At 49.2% G+C, this 23,582-nt stretch overlaps 2 protein-coding genes across 3 annotated transcripts in view; one reads left to right on the forward strand and one right to left on the reverse strand.

The window, feature by feature from the left end:
* The first annotated feature begins 395 nt into the window (after positions 1–395).
* LOC115555837 (profilin-2) lies at positions 396–7,512 on the forward strand. The gene is made up of 3 exons (XM_030372881.1): positions 396–706; positions 2,693–2,885; positions 5,435–7,512. Exons 1-3 carry the CDS (start codon positions 578–580, stop codon positions 5,530–5,532), a joined length of 420 nt encoding a protein of 139 aa, XP_030228741.1. The 5' UTR covers positions 396–577; the 3' UTR covers positions 5,533–7,512.
* A 204-nt stretch (positions 7,513–7,716) lies between these two features.
* The window catches only part of rnf13 (ring finger protein 13), a 36,101-nt gene continuing 20,235 nt past the window's right edge, over positions 7,717–23,582 (reverse strand). For both annotated transcript variants that reach the window (XM_030372880.1, XM_030372879.1), the window contains exons 5-10: positions 21,937–22,024; positions 21,002–21,092; positions 20,260–20,365; positions 19,695–19,788; positions 10,292–10,372; positions 7,717–9,319 (exon numbers count right to left, since the gene is read on the reverse strand). In XM_030372880.1, the coding sequence (XP_030228740.1) occupies positions 8,919–9,319; positions 10,292–10,372; positions 19,695–19,788; positions 20,260–20,365; positions 21,002–21,092; positions 21,937–22,024 (861 nt within the window). In that variant the 3' untranslated portion in view covers positions 7,717–8,918. The remainder of the gene's footprint in view (positions 9,320–10,291; positions 10,373–19,694; positions 19,789–20,259; positions 20,366–21,001; positions 21,093–21,936; positions 22,025–23,582) is intronic.

Below are 23,582 nucleotides of genomic sequence, written 5' to 3' on the forward strand. Positions count from 1 at the left end.
TTTTGGTACGTTGTTACATAAAGATAATAGGGTATTATCTTAATGTAACAAAAAAAAGATTACCCCCCCCCCCCATGGCCTTCGGATGTACGGAAAACATGAATTATAAATGATAGATCTAGATATAGATTCACCTAGATCCTAGCCTTCAACAGAAGATTGTATCTCGTAACCGTGTATCGTATCTTGATTTCCTATAACTGTATCTTGATTTCCCATAACTGTCTTTCTTTACGGTCTGTATCATAAACAAATAAATCCTAAAATTAAATCTCAAAATCACTTCGCACTATCGACTCTTAAGGTTTCTACATCCGCCAAATAGCGGATTGGGTATGGCAACGAGAGCCGAACAACGGCTGGCGGAGGGATTTCAAGAAGGCTACACCCAGGCGCTGCCCGACCGGCGTGGCTTCTCTTCGCTGCCCATACCCAGAAGAAAGCCGGGACGTGACGAGCTGGGATTTGCTGAAGGCCTTTGTCCATTGACAATCCAGCTTGCTCGCAACACTCCGTTCGAGAGGACTTGTGACTTATTTGACCAACACATTTTCATCTTTGAACTAATTTCGCAAACATGTCCTGGCAAAGCTACGTGGATAACCTGATGGCTGATGGCACCTGCCAGGACTCAGCCATTGTTGGATACACGGACGCCAAATACGTCTGGGCATCGGCTCCTGGTGGGGTCTTTGTTAACATAACGGTATGTACTGTTGAAATGCTGATTCGATGGATCATTCGAGGTACCCGCAGGTACCTGTCGTCCACTTCTCTAGCTAATCTGGGCCTTATTGAGCGGAACAGATAAGGCGATCCTTGTGGCACACATGGTGCCCGGTGCTCAGCGGAGATGCAGAGAGAGACTTGGGAAAACACTTGTAATTCCCTTGAAATATAACGTTACAGTTCACCCCACCCTTGCCTTAATTGGAAAAACGGATTGTCGATGTTTGATCACCCCCTGCTTTAGTTAAATTGATTTTTATATCACGGGATTGTTATTCAACGTGAGGCTGTTCAGGGTTAGCCGTTCCAGCGCCTCTTAGCCGAGTTAGCAGGCTAATCATCCAGCTAGCATTACCCAGCGCTTATCATCTAGAGGAGATGCAGTCGGTGTCAAACAAAGCCCGCTGCGGAAATCATTATCCTCATTTCTCAAACCCGTTATTCGGGAACCCAACGAACGGTTGCACTTTGGACTAACGTTCTATTCCGCAGTGTGTGTGCGTGTGTGTCTGTGTGCGTGTGTGTGTGTGTGTGTGTGTGTGTGTGTGTGCGTGCGTGTGTGTAGCGGTTGAGGGGTTAGGAAGTCTGGTGGTGTTAATGTTGATTAGCCGACTACAGCTAACTACGACTGTATGGTGGAGATGCGAAGCTAGCATGCTGTGGCTCTGTCTGTGTGTCTGTCTCCTCCGCGGTCCTGGAGGAGCAGGCGAAGCGGGCGTCGCTGCCGAACCTTCTTTTTCCAAGATGGCGCGCCATCCACTCCCCTCTCTGATTCATTTCGGTTCAAGCGCTCTTGCTAAATCACGGCTCCTCGCGGGTTCGCCTCTCGCGCCGCATAGGTCACGTTTGACGAATTCGACCAACGGTCGACGCTAGTGTAAAAATGAGCTTTTAGGAAATGTTCAAATGGGTTTTCTCTAAGCCCGGTCCGCTCGCAGACTCCATTTTGTCGGCTAATGAGCGTGTTAATAGAAAGCGAGGACGTACAATTGTGTGTACAATGGGAAAACTTTACAGAAATATCGCCCTGTGGGTTGGTTCTGAACGATCTTGTGTGATGGAGAAAATCAGCGAGGTGATGGAGGACGGCGAGGCGGCCGGGCTAGGCTAACATAAGCTCGTGTTTGATAAGATGGGAGTGTCCCCTTGCAATCTAGATTATAAATCATTCAATGTGTATTGCAATGCAATACACATCCCGGTTTATGGGCACATGTCTTAAAAACAGGAGATTAGGCCTGGAGGCTGTGGTCGGGAGTAGGTAGGCCACGAATAATGCAAGGCTTGTGTCGTTTGAATGTGGCCCTTTTTTTATATATATAAATATATAGATGGTCAAAGACACGCACACTAGGATAAGGTATTTTTTCTTCAAATGGGCCAGGTTGGTTTGGTATAAATGAGTCAAGGGGAATTATTTGATAGGACTCGGTTTATAAAATCGACCTTGCAGTCTCCGAATTTAATTGATTTTCCTTTTTTCTTTCCCGGAAAGAAAGGGGAGGGTTGGGTTTATGATTATGCATTTCTGTAGGAACAATGCCGGGCCTCATCTTTAACGTTGTGATTTGATGATTTCAATGATTAGAGAAGAGCTTATGTGTCTTTCGTTAGTACTGTCTGATTGTTAAGGCTTAAGAAAAGGAGACCTGGCTGAGTCGAGGTTTCCTCTTTCCCCACTAGAACCTTCCATGGTGACTGAACCTCTTTTGTCCGAAATGTTTACATTTTTATCTAAGACTGCCGTAGTCCGCCATGTGTTTCACATGGCATTGTGTGTGTGTGTGTGTGTGTGTGTGTGTGTGTGTGTGTGTGTGTGTGTGTGTGTGTGTGTGTGTGTGTGTGTGTGTGTGTGTGTGTGTGTGTGTGTGTGTGTGTGTGTGTGTGTGTGTGTGTGTGTGTACATGGGTACATGTTACGCGATACTGACATATGAAATAATTGGAACAATGTATCTCCCTAGAGTCAAGAAATCGACGGGGTAGTTGGGAAGGATCGCGAGGCATTCTTCACCTCCGGGCTGACCTTAGGCACCAAGAAGTGCTCTGTCATCAGGGACAGCCTCAACGCTGAGAACGATTGGACGATGGACGTCCGGACAAAGAGCGTTGGGGGAGAGCCAACATACAACATTTCCATAGGCAAAGCCGGCAGAGGTAAGTGGCACATTAAACTGGGCCAGGACAGTGACATCATGAAATATATTAGGTCATTCCACTGGTCAGTAGACGTGTGCATGCCTGCCTAGTTAAAATATTCACCTTTCCTCAATATATAAAATACTTGCTATTTTATAATGGCTATATGATCACAAGATTGTTATTGGATGTTAACCAATAAATGCATGATGACTTAATGTTGAATATTCCTTAAGGTAATGGATGGGCAAAATGTTTATCACAATGTGTTTTGTATATTTGTACTTTCAACTTGCGGGGCTTCATGTATTGATTATAAGTTAAGTAATCAACACAATTGTCTTTTCTGGCATTAAGGCTGAAAGTAATCGAATTGGAAATGCATTTTGACACATTATTTTGGGGTTTAGAATCAGCAGGCCGAAGCACATTCAACCCATTGATGTTAGTTTATGGGCTGTAGAATCCTCCATCAAATTTTAAGCCAGAGCGCCTACAGAGAGATCAAGGTCCCTTCTAGAGGACTGGAGTTGCCTCAGAGTTCTGCCAGTTATCCTTTTGTCCGCGTGGGCCCCGACACGCTGCCCTCCATGTAAGGGGCTCTCTGCAGTGCCCAGGTGAGGGCTTGTCACCAGGCGAGCTGGCTCCTCTTCTGTCCTGTACGACTGGCCTTCCTCTTCCTCCTCCTGCCCCCCCCTTTTCTGACACCTCGTCCTGTGACTTCCCCTGAACCGCATGCGTTCTCCCTCTTGGTTAGTGGAGCACCTTCCTGCCCCCCTTTGCAAACGCAACTCCCATGGACTGCGTGTTCTGATTAATCACCTCCCACCGTTACCATGGGGACGGCTTTTCTCATGTGCCCTAACACGGCGGTTGTCGCATGTATTGAGGAGAGGTTCCGCACGCATGTGGGTGCGTCTGCATGGTCCTAGATGGTTGGTAATGAATAGACGCATTCACCTTCCTATCCTCTGCAGCTGCTGTCGTGGTGTTTACCAGTTGTGATGAAGGCCAGGGACTGTTTGTAAACGATTTAAGGGTCAGGGAAAGGAATTATTGACTGTAAGCATTTTGATTGTACCCACTGCAGTATTGACTCGCCTCTTCAGTGGGATATTAATTAGTAATTGAGCAGGTTACAAGTGTATTCAAGGTTTTATAGAATAATAACATCAGGGATATTGTCGGGTATTTGGCAACGTAGTGTTTGTGTTATAGCATGAAGGTGGAGTTTTCAGTCTGGAAGGATGCATGATGTAAATGGATCTATTTTCTGTTGTCCAAATGTTGTAGAGTGAATTGTTGGCCAGTATATCCACATTAGTAGTGGTCTCGGTATAAACCTGTGTGCACTGAGTGTTGCATTATAAAGTAAATAGATAATTCGTGGTTTCTCTTGGACATGGTGTCAAATACAGATGTCTGTTAGAATTGTGTGGCATCGCTTAATTCATCTGTGTTCAGAGTAGTTCTTAATTTCAGGGTCTTCAACTCTATTTATTGACCCAACCAAGAGTTTGGACTAAATGGTTTCCTAGCGCTACATATGCACCGAGCTCAAGGCTTAATGCTAATTTGCAGTTAGAAATCATCCCGTAGGGGAATAGAACCCAAACATATTATTGAATAGTAATTATTCAGATGTCATGATGGTTGGTTAATTGTCACAAATGACAAAAGTTGCTCAGACTCCAACTTGAATTAGCTGACGCCTAGTTTGGTACTCCTTGAATAGTAATGTTGGTGGCTGATTTTTAAAGATGAGCACAATCATAAGCCACAAGTTTTCTTGCCCAATAGAAGTCATTTCACCTCTAAGATTATTCGTTAGGTTCCCCATGTTGGAACCATGTCTTATCAGGGAGACTTGACAGCTGAGGCAGTGCGGTCTTACCGCCAGCAGCTCTGATAAGAAGGTGAATGCTGTGGGGCTTACCGGTAGACGCTTCTGCCAGCATGCTCCGTTCCGCCACACGTCTGCCCTTGCTTCACCTGCCCGGCCCTTCGGCTCTGTGTGGTTTTGGTTTGAGCTGTAACCTCCTGACTTCACCACCTTTCTCTAAATGTTCCTTCTGTGTTTTTCTTCGAGTCTTGGTCTTTGTAATGGGCAAGGAAGGGGTCCATGGAGGCGGTCTGAATAAGAAGGCATACTCGATGGCAAAATACTTGAGGGATTCCGGCCTCTAGCTTTAGCTCTTGTGTTCTAGCCTCTGCGCGGTTAGTTAAGGGAGAAGATAAAAAAAATACATGCATAAAAAAAACACAAAATTCCATAAATCAAATTTAACAAAGTATTGTCAAGAGATCCCCAACATCCCTGCATTCCTAGTATTAAGCAGTTTTCGGGGGGTTGGGAAGAGGCATCTGTGGGTTGAATCAATGGGCCAATGCCCTAGTGGTCAGCCCAGTAAGGCCCCATGTTACACAGTAAATGGGAACAGGAAAAGGGGGGACAAAAAACGGTTCTAGCTTTTGATTTCAAGCCCCGTCACAACAATGTCTGGTGCTCATTTCTGCTGTTCTTTTTGTTTTTGTTTCGTGTTTTCCCCCCCCTCTCTGTACTCCAGCGATGGTTTTAATCATGGGAAAAGAAGGTGTCCACGGCGGTCAGCTCAACCAGAAAGTGTTTTCGATGGCCGATCACCTGAGGAAGTCTGGATTCTAAAGCGGCCTGTACTACCACGCCACCTAGCAGCCCACTCTAAGCCACCACTCCCACTTAACCTACTTCCTAGATGCTTCTTTTCCTGTCTTCTTTCCCCACGTTATTTTCAGGACATTTTTATTTTATTTTTTTTACTTTCATTGTGTCTTCACCCCCCTCTCCTCCCCGTCCTCCCCTCCACCTCTTCTCTTATTCGTCCTCGAGTCGTGTCGACGCGTCCACACCTAAGCCCTACTCCAGCAGCACTGTCGCGTCGCCACGACGGGAGCACGGACGCCACGACCTCCCCATCAGGATTTAACCCGAGAACAGTGCAACATCTGGACCGACCATCCGCGGAGAAAATGCTCACCTAACACAAAAAAAAAAAAAGAAGACGCTAAACTTAAAATTAACGGAAGAGTTCGTTTTGATCCTTTAACGGTTTTGGTTTCTCTGAAGCAGTGGCGAGCATTAGTTCGCCCCCGGCCCCCCCTCTTCCCCACCCCAAGCGGTCATCGCCCCCCTTCGGAGCACTTGGGTGGTTCTAGAGCGCTCAGAATGTCTTCCCCTTTTCTAGAGCATGTTTGAGAGGGGGAGGCCTGCATGCATGCATATCTTTAACCCGACGGTCCCCCTCCCCACCCTGGACCCAGGCTCCCCTGCCAAAACGCCCCCTTCCCTTCTCCTGGCCTCCCATCCTGTTTGGTCACACTAGGTAAAACTTCACAGGAGACCCGCTCCCTGTCTGCATTAATCACACATCCCCCGCCCCCCTCCTTCTCCCTACGTCCCTTTAGTCCTTTCCAGCTCTCCCCCCCCCCCCCCCCCCCCCTTCACCCTTGCTACTATTGCTCAGTTTTATAGGGGGTGGCAGGGTTTGTGAATGGATTACTGCTGTTCTGTATCATGAGCTGAATACGCAGGAGTTGCTGTCACTGGGCTGCAGCAAGAAGCTACTTCCACTCAAGCCTTTGGCATTGCCTCCCTGGCCACACAAGCCCATGGACATTCCATCTTAAAAATGGCTCAGACCCAATTGTTTGCCAGCTCCTGTAATATAATTTCCTTTTATTTTCTTTTGTAAAAGGCTGTGATTTGTTTTTGGGACAGTAGATATTGGATAATAACAATGTGGAGCACATCCCATTTAAACAAATATATATTCTCCGTAGGACCAATTTGACCAATCACAGCCTCAGTGTTTTCATTGGCTCTTAAATGATTGTGAAGGAACACTGCTAACCTGTATTCTGAAGACTGCAAAACCACTCAAATCCTGTCTATCACGTGTTTTAAATTGCTACGGTGCAGGGGATTTTGTCTAATGACTGAAAATTGGCTAACTCAGTGTCGCGATGTCTTTTTTAATTTAAATTAAGAACAAAATGACAAATGAAACCAATGCTGTGTAATAAACTGAAGTTTAAAATGCCACGCACTGGAGTCCTCCAGTTGTGGCAAGTTAAGTCTGTCATGCTTGGTACGACTAAATTAATAGTCTTGAATGAAGGATAAAAAACAAAAACTTAAGGTAGAACATTATGGAAAGGATTCACATTCAGTGGCGGAAGGAATCGGTTGGAATAAGGTCTCTTTTTGGTTGTCTTGTCAAATCACAAAGCCCACAGAACCTGTGTACCCTGTGCCATAAAAGTAGAGAGATGTGTTGCTGTTGTAAGATGGATCCTTTAACCCACAGTCCATTCAATAGTCAATTCATTGGCACTTATCTTCTCTCGCTATCTGTCTTTATGGAATTCTTTTTTTTTTTTGCATCAACTCCACTGCCTAGGCCTTGTGGGATATGTATAGTCATGAAACCCCCTTTTTCTGTTAAATTTCTCTTCCCTGCCCCCAGCACTCATTTCTTTTCATTTTACATCTTGAATACAGACCCTTAACTGCATCTGATTTCATATGCATAAAACCAAGAAATGCCATAAAATTGATTTTATCACCTTGTTTACAGACAGATCAAATAAATTTATTCCAACCAGATGTCGTTTCCATGCTTTTAATTTCAGGTATTAAACGGTCAGCTTTCAAATGACAATGGACATTAAAGTGAAACGTTTAACCTCGGTTGTTAAAACAGAGGATCTAGCACTTAAGTCTGGTCAGACTTGTTAAAATGTCTTTCTTCCAAGCCGCACACATTTTAATTGTTCCTTGAATAAAGCCAAATGAAAAGCCATGCACCAATACCTTTCCGTTTTCTTTTATTAAAGTGAATTTGGATTCAAGACATTGGTAAGCATGAGACGATACAGTAACTGAAATAAAAAGGCAAGGGTTTTTTGTGAAAAATACAACAGCTCAAGCCATGGTAAAACAACGTTTCAACAAGAGTTAACTACTTGCGGTATTTAAATGAAACAGGCCCCGCCTATTGACTAAAAGCGTGTTATGAGGTTACTGGGTAGCGGCAGGCAGTGTGAACTCATCTCACACCGTGCAGAATAGACTCCCCTTCGACGAGTGTGACGTGTCATTGATTACCTTAAATTAATTTATATATTTTACTAACGCACTACCTTGGCGCAAGTCATACCTTTTTTTTTTCGTTGTCCTTTTGCCATGCTGAACGGTAAACCTGCCATCTGTGGCACAAAACATGTTGAAGCGCAGAGCCCTCTGGCTACAAGTATATTGGCAAAGATTAAGTGCGAGTTTATACCTTACGTACGGTTACACTGAAAATTTGATTTTACAAAAAGGAAGCTGCATAGTGCTTTAGATTTAGACGTGGCTATGCAGCTCGGTTACGTATCTACTGTCGGTCGCGGCACTGCCACACCGCGCCACACGTGTAGGCTCTAAGCAAATAAAAGGTTCATGTGTGATTTATACATTTTATATACACTAATGGTTTTCAACTGCTGAGCACCGAACCCACTTCAACCTTGAGACCTCTCCCTAGTACAGTGGACTAATGAGGGGGGAGACCTCTGTATTCGCCTGGGGGGGGGGGGGGGGGGGACGACTATCCAGAGTACAGTGTTACTGTACATTGCGGAGTTAACACTCCTGTCAGCCCCCATAAGCCACTGACTGTCTCGCCAGCTTTTGGACACATTGTCAGCTTCAAGCTCCACCTACTACCCCCTCCCCCCTCCTATTGAGTCCAAATCAAAGAATACTGGTATTCTAACTTTTTTTGGGGGGGGGGGGATGTCATCAAAGTAGACCTCTAATCAGTAACAGAACAAAATGGGGAGCGGTGAATCGGATTGTTGATGTCTCTACAGCCCTGGTTGGGGGCCAGTGATTGGCTGCGGTGTACGGAGAGGGGAAGGGAGGGGGGGGGGGGGGTCTCGTGGGGGGAGGGGGGGTCGTGGGGTCGGGGGATGTGCGTGCGGCGGCCTGTCGGTCTACCGTCAACCAACCGTCGGGGTCAAGTCAAGTCAGGCGTAGGGCAAGTCGTGGTCCCGGCGGTGGTCAGAGGAGGGCTGCTGTAGCTGCACCACCACCGTCTCCACGGGCGCCACCTTCTTCTTCTTCGCCGCCGCCGCCGCCGCCTCGCTGTCGCTGCTGTCCAGCTCGTCCTCGTCGTCCTCGTAGTCGGACGAGTCCTGGCCCGAGCGGGAGGCGCCCGACATGGTGCCGAAGGAGTGGGCGCTGGTGGAGGCCAGCGAGCGCAGCAGGGGCGTGCTCTCCGACACCTCCTCGTTCTCCTCGGGCCCGCTGTCGCCGTCCTCCGAGTCGCTGTCGGAGTCGCCCTGCGAGGGCACCACCTTCTGCTTGCACACGGGACACGTCTTCTTGGTCTTGGTCAGCCAGGGGTCCACGCACTTGCTGTGGTAAGCTGTTGGGGTTTGGGGGGGGGGCAGAGGCTACGGTGACAACGCCGCTGCAGGTCAAAGTACGGCGGTGACGCTGCGAAGGAGTGGGACCTCAAACGGCCCTATCTGACGACCGGTGTTTGTACCTCCCCCCCCCCCCCCCCCTTGCATTCGACCGGGGTCGAATGCAAGGGGGGGGGGGGGGGGGGGGGGAGGTACAGACACCGGCCGTCAGATAGGGCTGTTTGTACGGCTCACCAATCATGCAGATCACAGGTTATATGACGCATTAAAGCCGCACCCTTTACGTCTATCTAATGTATATCCTTTATCTAATCTAATGTCCGATTTCATATGCCACCGTTTTACCTAAGAATGCTTTGGCAATAGCGTTGACGTTTCCTCGATTCTAGGTGGAGAGCTCATCATGGATGTATGTTAAAGCATTTTAATTGATTTAATTCATTTGAAACATAGCATAGAGGCTGGGCTCCATATACCAGGTACCGAGTGCAGCGTTCTGGAAAGGCGCCGCCCTACAGGCAAGCGGTCGTCGCAGCAGCATCCAACCACAAGGTTATGATCCCTGAAGAAGTGGCTGGCTACGCAACACTACACTACAACTCCGAGCTATTTAGCACATGCCCGACTGAATATAAATCAAATGGGACTGACTCAAATGTTGCTTCAGGGTGCTATGGCTATTCATTTGACTTGAACACGATGTATAATATTAAATAAACACTGTTAAACACAGTCGCCGTAAGTGTACACATCTCTCTCTTTGGGAACAGTGGGACTCCCCTTGCTGGGCTGAACCTATCTCCACGTCCACCAATCATCTCCCCTGACTACTATTCGAGGAGATAATGCCTGGCACACACTCTACGATTTCCCCTTATTCAGAAACCGTGAGAGTCCACACGCCTAACGATGGATGCAAATCAGTGGTAGGGAGGCGTGTCTGGGGGTGGTTGGTGTTTGACGTGGCTCACCATGGGAACAAGGCAGCACCCTCAGCTTGTCTCCGTCCTCGTATTCGTCCAGGCAGATGGCGCACACGTCGTACACGTCCCCTGAGGACGGAACGCAGTCATGGGTCAAGAACGGGCAGGCGACGGGCACGGAGGGCCACCACCGACACGGAGACAGAGCATCGATTCGGGGGGGGGGGGGGGGGAAATTGTGGAGAAACGCAAGGCCAACGATAAACTCTCTCTACCTCACTCACTCCCTCCCTCCTTCTGTAGCTGTCTCTCTACCTCACTCAATCCCTCTCTCTACCTCCCTCCCTCCTTCTATAGCTTTCTCTCTCTCCCTCTAAAACATCGCGACCGCATTTCAGTTTACACGCTCCTTCCCGTTGCCGTGAAATGACACTTGAAAGACACCCATCGGCTCAGAGTGATTCCCAGAAGAGGTCGACTAGCTGGAGGAGGAGCTGGCAAGCCTCACACCAACACTGCAGCAGAGACTTAACATCACCAATCCAGTGCCTGAAACGTTAACGTAATTTCACACGCACGGTCGCGCACGCACACACACACACACACACACACACACACACACACACGGCGGGCGGGCGGCCAAACGGCCAGTGCTGCATGTCCTTTTTCAGGCCTGACGTTGTCGGAGCGTCTGCCCTCGAGTGCTGCTTTCAAGGCCCAGGAATTTTCAACATTCCAAAGCATTCCTTTTGGCCCCGCCTCCTGTGCTGGCCGCGGCAGGAATGAGAGGGGAGGCGGCGCTCTGTGATGAAGCTTTGGGACGGTGTGTTTATGCAAGCTCAAAATGAGCCGTGTTTTTTTTTCCTCACTTGACTCTCAGACTGTGTCAGAGCAGTGTGTGACCGTATAAGGATGGGGAGTCACGTCCCCCCCCCGTCCTTTTCCTTTCTTCACAACAGTCAGCAACACAAACCAAACTCAAACTTGTGCTGGATATAATACCCCCAAATCCAGCCACCTCCCTCGCTCTCTCCCTTGCTCGGTTTCTCTTACTCCCTTCGATCTCTCTCGCCCTTGACTTCCTCAATCACTCCCTCGCCCCCTAGCTCCCTTCACTACCTCAATCACTTCCTCCTCCCTTTATCTTGAGCGCTCTCTTCCTCACTCCCTCCCTCTCTACCTCACTCCCTATCCCTCTCTATATCTCTCTCTACCTCACTCACACTCCCTCTAAGGCCCAATCCCATTTCTACCCCTTACCCCTTCCCCTTACCCCTTCAAAGCAAGGGGGAGGGGTAAGGGGAAGGGGTAAGGGGTAGAAGTGGGATTGGGCCTATATCTCTCTCTCTACCTCACTCTCCCTAGCTCCCTTCCGCTACCTCACTCTTTCTCCCTTTCTTCCTCCCATCCTCTCTCCCTTAGCGACATGGCCCCATCCTCTCCGCTCTTTCTCCTTCTTAAGAGCTAGAAAGAGAGAGATACATAAGCACACACACACACACACACACACACACACACACACACACACACACACACACACACACACACACACACACACACACACACACACACACACACACACACACACACACACACAGGGTGGGGGTTTGGTGCTGTAGATGTGGGCCGCTGTCCAGCGGCCCGGACAGGAAGTGCTGAGCCGAGTCGCTGACAGAGAGGGAAGTACAGAACCCTGTTGAACTCACACTGTGAAAACAACAAGCATGGCCTACGCTATATATATATACCCCCGCCCGCCCACATCCCCTATCCCGTCAAGGCCCGTCCTGCCACCGTAGGACTCAGCACTCGCCCCCCGGCTCAATGCTATCGAACCGTTACTGTAAAGGTTCTGCAACTGTTAAAACAAACGGCCCAAGAGGTTAAGTGGACGTTTTCATTTGCAGCGTAATTAAAGCATTTCTGTCGGCGCAAGACAAAAAAGTCGATAAACGTTTCAAGAGTTTGGGAGTCCTCTCGTCCTCGAATACAAGGACTTTTTTGTAGGAAGGCGAGCCAGCTCACATCCGATGTCTTAAGGGCTGATTATGGCTCCACGACGTCGAGGCAACGCGGCGGCGAAGGCTGTGATTGGTCCGCTCACTAAAACCCGACCTCAGAACCAAAACAGGTTCCCGACTGCGTCGAAGCGTCTGCGTGGTCTTTGTGTTGCGTCGACGTGGAACCATAATCAGCCCTTTGCCCGACGGCCGGCCCCGTTCCCACACAACAGATTAGCGGGCGATCAAAGGGACTTGGCCGCGGCCCTTATCTCTCCGTATCCCTGGGTGCGTCTATCACAGGAGTCGGTGGTGGTAACGCCGTTACGCCGCTACGTCCTCTGCCTGGGGCCTGGAGACGGAGTCTCACGGCCCCGTGGCAGAGAGAGAGGCTTGCACACCAGCAGCGGCGGCTGGGTTTGGTCGCAGACACACAGCTGTTAAAACAGGGCCTGTCCCAGGCTGTGTTTTGCTAGCATAGTAACGGAGCACTGCCACGGATTCAGACGGATAACATCAACGGTCCGGGAGTGCGGTTCCCCCGTCTGATTCATACGTTTTGTGAGAACCTGTCCCCATAGGATGCATTTATGACGAAGCCACATGTACAATCCGCCAAGTGGAAGCTGTGCGTTCCCGTAGAAACCAGCGTTTTCCACGTAGAACTATTGCTGCTGCTTGGGGTTCCCAGCAACACACAGGGTTTTATGGGCTAGTAGCTCAGAGTCATATGAGAGAGAGAGAGAGAGAGAGAGAGAGAGAGAGAGAGAGAGAGAGAGAGAGAGAGAGAGAGAGAGAGAGAGAGAGAGAGAGAGAGAGAGAGAGAGAGAGAGAGAGAGAGAGAGAGAGAGAGAGAGAGAGAGAGAGAGAGAGAGAGCGCCACACGGAACCACCCAGAAACAAGGCAAAGGATCTGGAGCCTAGTCGCTCTGCGTCTCCATTTTGCATTAGTCAGCCCGTCTCCCTGGCTCTCTGTGGAACCACTGTCCTACTGAACTTGCAACGACGCGGGAGCGTGTGTGAGAGAGGGAGGGGAGGGAGGGAGGGAGGGAGGGGTGCTGTGTAACAGAAAGGAGCTTTACACCACCAGAGAGTGGCAACTGGCACCCGGGCCAGAGGGAGTGTGACTAACTAACAGGGAAGGAGATAGGGAGGGAGAGGGAGAGGGAGGGAGGGAGGGAGGGAGGGAGGGAGGGAGGGAGAGAGAGAGAGAGAGAGAGAGAGAGAGAGAGAGAGAGAGAGAGAGAGAGAGAGAGAGAGAGAGAGAGAGAGAGAGAGAGAGGGGGGAGGGAGGGAGGGGGAGAGAGAGAGATAGAGCGAGAGACGGAGAGAGAGAGAGAGAGAGAGAGAGAGGGACGGAGGGAGGGAGTGAGGGGGAGAGAGAGATAGAGAGAGAGGGAAAGAGAGAGAGAGGGAAAAACAGGGAGAGGGAAAGGGAGAAACAGGGTGAGGGAGAGAGGGGGAGGAGGGGGAGAGCGGGCGAGAGAGACCCTCCCCCTAACTACATCCTCTGGCCTCACACACTGACGTCTGAGCCCCTGCAGCTGCTGTGGCCGTGAGTGTGATACTTTGTACTTTGCCCTGCAAAGGAGTTGGCCGAAGCAGGGTGGGGTTTAATGAGTCATTGGACACACACACACACACACACACACACACACACACACACACACACACACACACACACACACACACACACACACACACACACACACACACACACACACACACACACACACACACACACACACACACACACACACACCCACCCTCCCTCCCTCCCTCCCTCCCGTCACCAGAGCTGGCCAGGGGCCAGCGAGGCCCTGGTCCCTAATCCAAACCAAGGAGTGACCGTGAGGAGTCCAAAACAACTCCAAACACAATCCCTTCACTTCCTGAGGGGCCGCCATTGTCTCTCTACCTCTCTCACCCTCACTACCTCTCACTACCTCTCCCTCTCTCACCTGCTCTCTTTCGGTCTCTCTCTCTCTCTCTCTCACCTGCTGTCTCCCTCTCTCTCTCTCTCTCTCTCTCTCTCTCTCTCTCTCTCTCTCTCTCTCTCTCTCTCTCTCTCTCTCTCTCTCTCTCTCTCTCTCTCTCTCTCTCTCTCTCTCTCTCTCTCTCTCTCTCTCTCTCTCTCTCTCTCTCTCTCTCTCTCTCTCTCTCTCCTAGCAGCACCTCCACCTCACCCAGCCCTCCGCTCGGGTTTCCCCCGGCCCACGCCAGCTGGCGCCGTCTCGTGGGTTGAACCACCGCACCGCGGGGCTGAATCACCCGTCCAGCTAACCCCGTTCACCTCAACCCCAGAGAGGGCCCCCGTCGCAGAGGGCCACGCCCCGCGGGCCTCGCGGCGCGGCATGACGCAAGGCCCCTGCAACAAGGCCCCGGTGTGAGGTCAGCACGGCAGTCTGCTAGCATAGGGCTAGCATCAGGCTATCGCCGGGCGACGGCAACAGCTGCTGCTGTTGCATAATCCTTTACATTGGCCGCGGGGCGCGGATCTTGTGTCTGCAGCAGCTCTGGCAGCGTGCGCCGATTTCGTGGTTATTGGCTGTCAGCGGCTGCCATTGTGCGACCGTTTATAATCACCCCCTTTGTTTGGCTGCATGAATCTCTGCCTGCAGTCTCCCATCTCCACACATGTAATTCTGACGTAAGGCCGCTCTATCTTCTCTCTTCTCTCTCGCTCTCTCTCTCTCGCTCCCTCTCGCTCTCTGCAGTCAGATCATCTATCAGCACTGCAGGGTGGTGCTAATGCTGATGATATTAAAAGCAAGCCTCCATGGCTCATGCATTGTGGTTACCAAGTGGCCGTCCTTTGCAATGGATTAGGAAAGAGATACAAAGAAAACAAAGGGAAGTGATTGAATCCAACATGAATGGACATCGTTTAGCCTTGAGAGCATGACGAGTGACTCAATGGATCATATCTGGTTTGTCTCTCGGCCCCCATAACACCCCTTAGGGACACTTGATGCATCACATGATGCATCATGGGAAATGAGCACATTTCAAATCAGCAGTTCCCCCCTAATTTCACCGCCGAAATAGTGACACATCATGTGGTGCGTCGGGACAGAGCAGGGATTCACGCCGGTGAACATGGCAGAACGCGGCTAAAAATATCCCAAAAAAACCACCACCATGTTAATTCCTAGAACGCCCGCTTCGGATTACCCCGGCGATGTAACCACGATATGAATAGCAAATTAACACCTCGGTGCGGGCCAAACATGGCTCTGTGTTGGCTGAGGGGGGAGCTGGTGTCACCCCAGCAGCAGAGTAATGGAGCGGGGGGGTAAGAGAGCCACGCTGGTGGCTGTTAACACAAGGGCTTTACGACGACACTCCAGCCAGCTTTTAGCACCGGGAACACTAAGAATACATTACGACGGGGGGGCTCCTCGGTTCCTCATTAGGGGAGCCCGGGTTGGAACGCACTCAAGGAAATGAGCGATCTCTGTGGGTCGAGTCGTTAGCACCACTGGCTGCGGCGCTTGGCGTCCGTTGTAGCGGAGGTTAAGGGCCCCGTTGAGGGCCCCTTTAGGAGTGTGGCCCCCCCCCCCCCCCCCCGTTAAGGCTCAGGTCTGGCCCCAACGACCACGCAGACGCTGCCATGCCGTCGTGAACCTATCCCAGCCATTGCTGCAGCGTCGCTTCGACGCAAGGTAACACTTTTTGGGAGGCGCGCGTCAGTCCCTTGAGGTGGACGCAAGGAGGGTCCGCGAGGAGGGTCCGCAAGGACGTAAGGGGTCCGTAAACCCCCTTGCGTTGGTTGCGTCGACTTCCAACCGTAACCAAGCCTTTAAGGGCACCGTCGGGAGAGTGTCCCGGTCCCGTCCCGTCCCCAGGGGATTGTGCATAAGCGGACGCAGAGAGCGCGAGCAGTGTGTGAGGTGGGACGGTGCGATCGAGGAGCAATGAGGGGATCCAAGGAGCCGAGCGGGGGAACGGTGCCTCGGAGGGTCACTCTGGGTCTAGGAGAGCCGTGGTCGTGGCGGGGTCGGTCGCGAAAAAAGATGTTGATCTTTAGAATGTGCTGTCATCGCAGGAAACACACACGCGCTTCGGGGACACACACACACACACACACATTTGCATGGACACACACTCATATGCGCATGGACACACACACACACACACACACCCACACAGTTCAGATTTCCAATTAGCCCGAACCCGGCGCATGTGCTGAGAGACGGGAGGAATGGAGAGCACCGGAGACATGCACACGCAGCGCTGCAGAACGGCCATAGAGGCAGAGCCACACCCAGCTCTGGGGAGCCATGAAGGGGACACGGGTCACCAAGGGGTGTGGGAAAAGACCCAGGGGGTCCGAGGGGTACATCGTAGAATAGGCTCTCTCCAGGAAAATAATCTGATACTTGAATGTTTCAAATATCTTTCATATACATTTACCCCCTCTCCTCTCACAGTGAGCTGCGCGCCTGGCAGTGGTGTACTGCTCTTATGTACGATCATGGTTATTACTATTTGAGTGTCAATGAGCAAACATGGCATGCATTGCAAGGCACTAAAATGGGCAATTTAATATATAGCCAACTGACTCCATTACCCAGCAGATGGGCCTGACAGATTAACAGCGGGAATTTGCTCTAATGGCCCAGTGGATTAATTGTGGGCTGTGAATCAAGTTCATATAAATACGACACCGTGCTCTATGGGATAAACGTATGGGTAATTACTCTTTATTGTGATGTACAGTTGGTTCCATTTAACTCATTAGTGTTGGTGTTGTTGACCCTGAGGTCTGTCTGGAGCACACACAAACATGTGCGCACACACACAGACAGACACGTGTGCACGCAAACACATCAAACACGCACACACACACACACACACACACACACACGTGCGCACACAAACACACACGTGCGCACGCAATCAAACACGCATGCGCACACACACACAAACACAAACAAACAGGTGCACACTAACACGTGCACACTCACACACACACACAGGGATAAAATCTGGGCCACCAGTAACAGCCAAGCTTGCACTGCCCCACACTGAGGGCTTAAGAGGTGATTAGGCAGAGATTTCATGTCCCCTGTATGTGATGCCAAACCCTCTTACTCAGCAAACAGGGGAGCCGGAGCAGACACGGAACCACAGTGGCACTGAGGAGGCTCAGTGGGACCAAGGTCACCTGGGAACAAAGGTCAGCTGGGAGCAAAGGTCACCTGGGAGCAAAGGTCACCTGGGTCCAAGGTCAGCTGGGTCCAAGGTAAGCTGGGGCCAAGGTCACCACAGGTGACTTGTTCTTTAACTTCAGAACTAGCATTTCCTCATACACTGAATAAGGCCGCCTCTACCAGGCATCCCCGCACCAGTGGGATGCGGGGAAGTTAATGAAGGGGAAAAATCGAGCGCCAAAGCCGAGCCCTTCGTTTCCCCAGATGGAAGCCGACCAGGTTGATCAAGCTCTGCTAAACGTGCCCGCTTCGACTCGAGCCCCCATTTGAACATTTGAACATTTGTGTGTGAGCCCCGGTCTAGCTTTTCCTCCGTGCTGCTGCAGAGGCAGTAGTTACGGCCCGGAAGACTGGCAGGCAGCTCCAGACTGGGAGGGGGCTCCGCTCAGAAACACCGCAATTACCAGCTTTGCTAGGGGGCTCCTAGCAAGCTGCTGGCAGGCGGGGACGTCCCGCCCACAAACCCCAAATGGTCCCCTGCATGGCTGACTGGAGTCTAGACCATCCGGCCCGACAGAGCGCCGAATGAACAGGCACGCACACACGCAAACATGCACACTAGGGCTTTGACTTTTTCCCAAAAATCATATTCAAAGTTTGTTTGTTTATTAATATTAATATTCAAATATTTATTAATAATATTTTGACCATTGAATGCCTTCAGTAAGACCTGGATTGGGCTTAGCGAGGTTTGTTTACCGGGTTGCTATGGTTACCAGTCTTGCGTGTTCCAACGGTTTATTAGGTTTCTAATAAATCGCTGTCTAATCAAAACTTAATTCACTGCCTCTTCCGTGGTCATTGCAATATTATGAATAGACTGCGTCGGGTTCTCCGACACCCCTCCCTCTTGGCTTGCCCATAACAGGTTTGAATATTAAGGGCTGCCTAATATTCGTTCGAATTTTGATTTATTTTTTGATATTCGAATTATATTCGAATAACGAAGTTCGGAATCAAAGCCCTAATGCACACACACACACACACACACACACACACACACACACACACACACACACACACACACACACACACACACACACACACACACACACACACACACACACACACACGGGAGGAAGTACTGCCTGCCACATATTGCTACACTTCAGAGTAAAAGCATATATAAATGGCAAGGCCCATCTTTGTTTTGCATTGCAAAACAAGGAGCTGGTGGCTGGTCTAAACAAAGCTCCAGGAGGAAGGAAAACTTCCAAATACAGAAGGGTGACGATGACCTCACCTTTAATGCAATTGGTCACGTTAAAAAAAGGTACATGTACGCACGCAACTGCAGAAAACAGTTGCATGCGTACATGCTTTAAAGTCGCAATGCGTAACATTTCAAGTATAGCTCGTCGTATAAAATTACGTGGGAATATCTGTAGTTGCTCGTTGATAGTGATTTGAATAATGTTATCAGTACATCACATAGTGATATATTCTACAAAAACCCTCCAGCCAACTAGACCAGCTACGCTAGTTTGCGTCACACGATTGCACAACAAGGTAGTTAGAGTGCACACAATACTGTTATTGAGTTTTTTTAATCCTCAAAGTCTCCGTTGTACAAACTGTGAGGGGCTCAATCCTACATACTGGGAGTTAATACAGATGTACCAAGTCCATATTTTTCAGAAACGATTTAATCAGTATATATACGTGCGTGCGCTGGACTGAATACAGACAGCAGCTTGGCCGAGAATTAAAGCAGGCTTACTTACAGTTGTCGTACTAATCGACTCAACCCTAGGACTGGTTTGGAACAGCCCTTCTCTATTCTATGATGATAGATGCTGGGTTTGAGCACACCGGAAACACTTTCATGACATCTTTCAAACAAAATCACATACCAGGAGTTAAGAGGATGAGTGTATAGTTAGATCTATTAAATCCCCAAAAAATGATTTCACTTCATTTCAAGTGTACACTGTGTTCTCCTGTTCTATTCGGCGACAAGGGTTGACCCCTCAAGCAGACCCAGTCCACGTTTTTAAGGCTAAAGGTGACATATTACACCACTAGGTGTGAGAGGGAATAGCCGTTACAAGCCGTTTTGAAAATCGGCCTCTTCTGACATCACAGGTGGTCGTGTCCCCCTAGATGTATGATGGAGAGATGAGCAACGTTGGCTACAGTCCACTGGGTAGGCTGGTAGACTGATCCCTCCAGCACACATCTAGGTAACGGCTGATCACACGCACACCTGGAGGTACAACAACGCGTTAGCCGTACCTTTCTTGTACTTGTGGATGGGGAGCTTCTTCAGTTGGTCTTTGCGCAAACGGCTTCTTCGAGCCCGGTGGCGATCCTGCACGAACTTGGTGATCTAGAAGAGATTGACGTCATATCAGACACAACCGACGGGCCCGCCTCAAGCAGTCGTCTGTACGGTCTGAACGGTGCAGTCTGTGCCTCTGTGTGCTGTAAGAGCCCTCACAGGGAACAGCCTGAACTGAAACCATCACCATCCTGCTATGTCTGCCATACAACCATTCATGGTTTGCATGAATGGTTGTATGGCTATATGTTGTAATGGAGTCTATTGACGACCTGTTATACTGTTGCTGTGTGTATTCTTTAATATGTTTACTTTTTAGCCATCCTGTGACTAGCTTAACATCTATCCAAAGGACTTCAGTTGAAAATTAGCCTGCTGGCTATCACTGGTACATTTACAGAAATGTAGATTAATGTGCACTGTCCCTCCAATAAATGAAATAAAATGAATCGCTGCACGGCCGTCAACCATTGTAGGTAGGCTGTGAGCGAACGAGGGGCCGGCTCCTGCTATACCCACCATGAAGACCACGATGAGGATCAGACAGATCCCCACGATGATGAGGAAGGGGATGAGGTAGTATTCCAGAGGAAGGCTGAAGTCGGGCATCAGAACCACGTGGCCCCTGGGGAAAGCGACCGGGACCCCATGTGAGCGGAAACTTCATTTAGAAACACGACTCTAGGGTTGTGACGGCATACGATCGCAATGTCATGCTCACAGGTCACGATTACACCGCGAGGTCCATGCATCTGATTAATGCCGGCCTAGTGTGTTGCCAAATGAGCAGTGGGCCGTGTAATTACAGATGAAGAACAGCGTCGGCCGGAGTGTTGTAAATACATGCTACTTCCATTTGGCCCACGCTGACGTCACAGGCACACGTTAAACATTCACTCCCGGGGAAAACTCTGCTAATGTTTATGATACGTCCCAAGCATACTCAATGTCAACAATGTAGAGAGGCCTCCTGTGAGACTCTGTGCGGTTGGGTCTGAGCTATCTTTAACGGATCCAGACATTCTGTGTTATCGGATTAGCCCTGTGGCAGCGGAGTGCTCAGGAACTACAATACAGGTCTGTCCTGGTTCTGGAGGCTTGCGGGCGCACACTGGAGATATTAGGACACATTCAAGGCACGAGTCCATCAGAAGGCGTCAGAGGCGATGGCAGGACAGGGTATAATGGTGGGGAAGCTTGGGTGAATGATGGCCTCTGGGTGATGGATTGACAGGCAAATGACGGTTGACGTCAGACTCACCCCTTGTCGTACGAGTAGTCCTCCTTCAGAGAGTTGGCCGTCTCCTCGCTGATGAACACAGATGGAATGTCGATCTGCTTCATGACATCCACTGGGAAATAGACATGGAGCAGAAGCCATTGGTTAAACATGGAAGGCAATGATATTACATATTTTAAAGCGCTTTTCAAGCTACACAAAGACACTTTAAAGACATATATTAGACATATTACACACACATACATGCAAACACACGTAGGTGTATGTATGCACGTACGTTCGTACTTAGTATACATACGCGCACACACACACACACACAGACACACAAACATACGGGCACACACACATACACACACACACTAGCATCACAGCATTTACATCTCAACAAATAATCTCCAATTATTAAGAGCCGAATCAAATCAAGGGAATAGTCACAGCCTTCTCCAATTCATGCAGCACAAGGACTTTATAGAAGATTCTCGTAAAACAACACATGAGAACAACACGCTTCTGTTGAGAACAAGAGTGCTAGGACTTCCTCCACACCGTATCGTGCGAGGAGCCAATAAAACTAGTTTTGCCTTGCAAACCTGCCGTATTAGCTAGTTTAATTAGCTGCATTAGCTAGCTTTACATCTTCGTCTCCAACTCTTCCCCCCCCCCCCCCCCCCTGCTTACTATAAGACACCGGTTTAAAAAGTGGAGCTAAGCTAAGCTAACAGGGGGTTGACCTGTCTAGACTCTGGCACCGACGCCTCTCTATGGCAGCGGGAACCATGGCAGAGAGACATCCTGGCTGGGGATCTGAAGAGGCTAATTGGGCGAACACCAGGGCCAAACACAATGAGGCACACGCGTGCACGCGTTCTGCCTCCACTCTTTCGGTGTTCCACGGTTTGTGTTTTATGGCCCGGTCGAAGGCCTCAATGGCAGCGGGGCGTGGTCTGGTTACTCACGATCGTTGGAGCCCATGCTGATTAAGTCATCGGAGTCCACATTGTGCACAATGGCCGCCTTGTACCCGGCCTTCTGCGCGTTGAGGACCTGTTGGGAGACACACAGACCACAGTGTTGGGCTTTGTGCGTTCGGCCGCTCACCTGTCGCCTTCATTGGGCTTTATTGTTTTACTGCCGCTCGGCCGTCTGGCAGAATAATAAAATGCTTATCATGCCGTGTTATACGATTCATTGGAAAGATGTGAAGAAAATATTATGCTCTTGTTGATTTAGAGGAGGGATGTTCGTATGAAGTATGAATAGCAGCAAACAAGGAAGAGTATACACATTAGAAATTGTGGTGAATAGGTTTAGTACCTGGTGTATTGGAAATGTACAGCGGAGTGACGTTATGTCATTATCATTATTAAAGAAGTTATTTCTATAATTATAATTACGCTGCGTTCCTTATTATTTCATTACGTTGCGGCAACCAACATTCATAGTATTATGATCAATGTAAAATCATAGAGCTCCTGCACCATCTATGCAATGCTTGCTTTGATATTGACCGTTTGCTTATCACCTCCTTTGTGCTAATAAAGGAATAAAGACATAATTGAGTAGTGCTGTAGCTGTATGGTGGCTGCTCTAGTGTTTGTGTGTTGCTTCGTGGGTGTTTTGAACGATTGTTAGGTTGTTAGGCAAAGTCGCTAGGGTGTTGTTGTTGGTTTGGGTTGTTGGTGTGGGGAGCTGCTAGGTTGTTCAATGTGGTTTTCTATGGTGTAATGGGGGGTTGCTAGGGTGTTCTAGATGGTTTCAATTGGGTTCTAGATGGTTGCTAGGAATTCTGGGCTGTTTCTATGGTGTTCTGTATGGTTGATATAGTCTTGTAGCTGGTCGCTATGGTGTTCTGGCTTGTGCTAGGGTGTTTTGGGTGGTTGCTAGGTGGCTCTAGATGTTTTTTGTATGTTGCTCTAGTCTAGATAGTTGATGTGGTGGTCTGGGTTGATGATATGGTGATCTGGCTTGTGATATGGTGTTCTAGGTGGTTGCTAGGGGGATTTAGGTGATTGCTAGGCTGTTCAAGATGGTTTCCATTGTGTTCTAGGTGGTTGCTAGGAGGTTTGGGTGTTTTCTATGGTGATCTATGTGAGTTTCTGTAGGTGTCTGCTAGGATTTACTAGGGTGGCTGCTCGGGTGTTTATGATAGTTGCTATGGTTTTCTCGGTGGGTGCTAGTTAGTTCTTTGTTTAAAAAGTCTAATCTCCATAAAACTTTGGAGGATAGTAAGATAGTGTATACATTTATATATTTATTGTTTTGTGCAAAGTATAGATGAGTTGAGGGGGGAAGTTTGGAAATAATAATAATAATAATAATTAATAGATAGAGAATAAGAGTTAAAACTGCTTAAGCTGCACACCTGACTAGTGATGAGTGAGAAATGTTGGATAAAGTATTGAGGAAGTAGAACAGTGAGCAGGGTTTATGAGAGAATGGACTGAACACGAGGAGGGAGAGGGGGAAGAGGCTAAAAATAAAATACTCTTTCACCGGGATGTTCAATATCACACACACACACACACACACACACACAAACACACACACGCAGACACACACACACATGCACACACACACACGTATGACGAAGCGATAAATGGTG

This window comes from Gadus morhua, chromosome 12 (assembly GCF_902167405.1).
Source record: "Gadus morhua chromosome 12, gadMor3.0, whole genome shotgun sequence".
Classification (NCBI taxonomy): domain Eukaryota; kingdom Metazoa; phylum Chordata; class Actinopteri; order Gadiformes; family Gadidae; genus Gadus; species Gadus morhua.

What these genes read in the sequence shown, in the direction of transcription:
- LOC115555837 (XM_030372881.1), top strand. Translation starts at nt 578, where the DNA reads ATGTCCTGGCAAAGCTACGTGGATAACCTGATGGCTGATGGCACCTGC. An exon ending in GGGTCTTTGTTAACATAACG is followed by an intron (nt 707 to 2,692) that starts GTATGTACTGTT and finishes GTATCTCCCTAG; the next exon opens with AGTCAAGAAATCGACGGGGT. An exon ending in CATAGGCAAAGCCGGCAGAG is followed by an intron (nt 2,886 to 5,434) that starts GTAAGTGGCACA and finishes TCTGTACTCCAG; the next exon opens with CGATGGTTTTAATCATGGGA.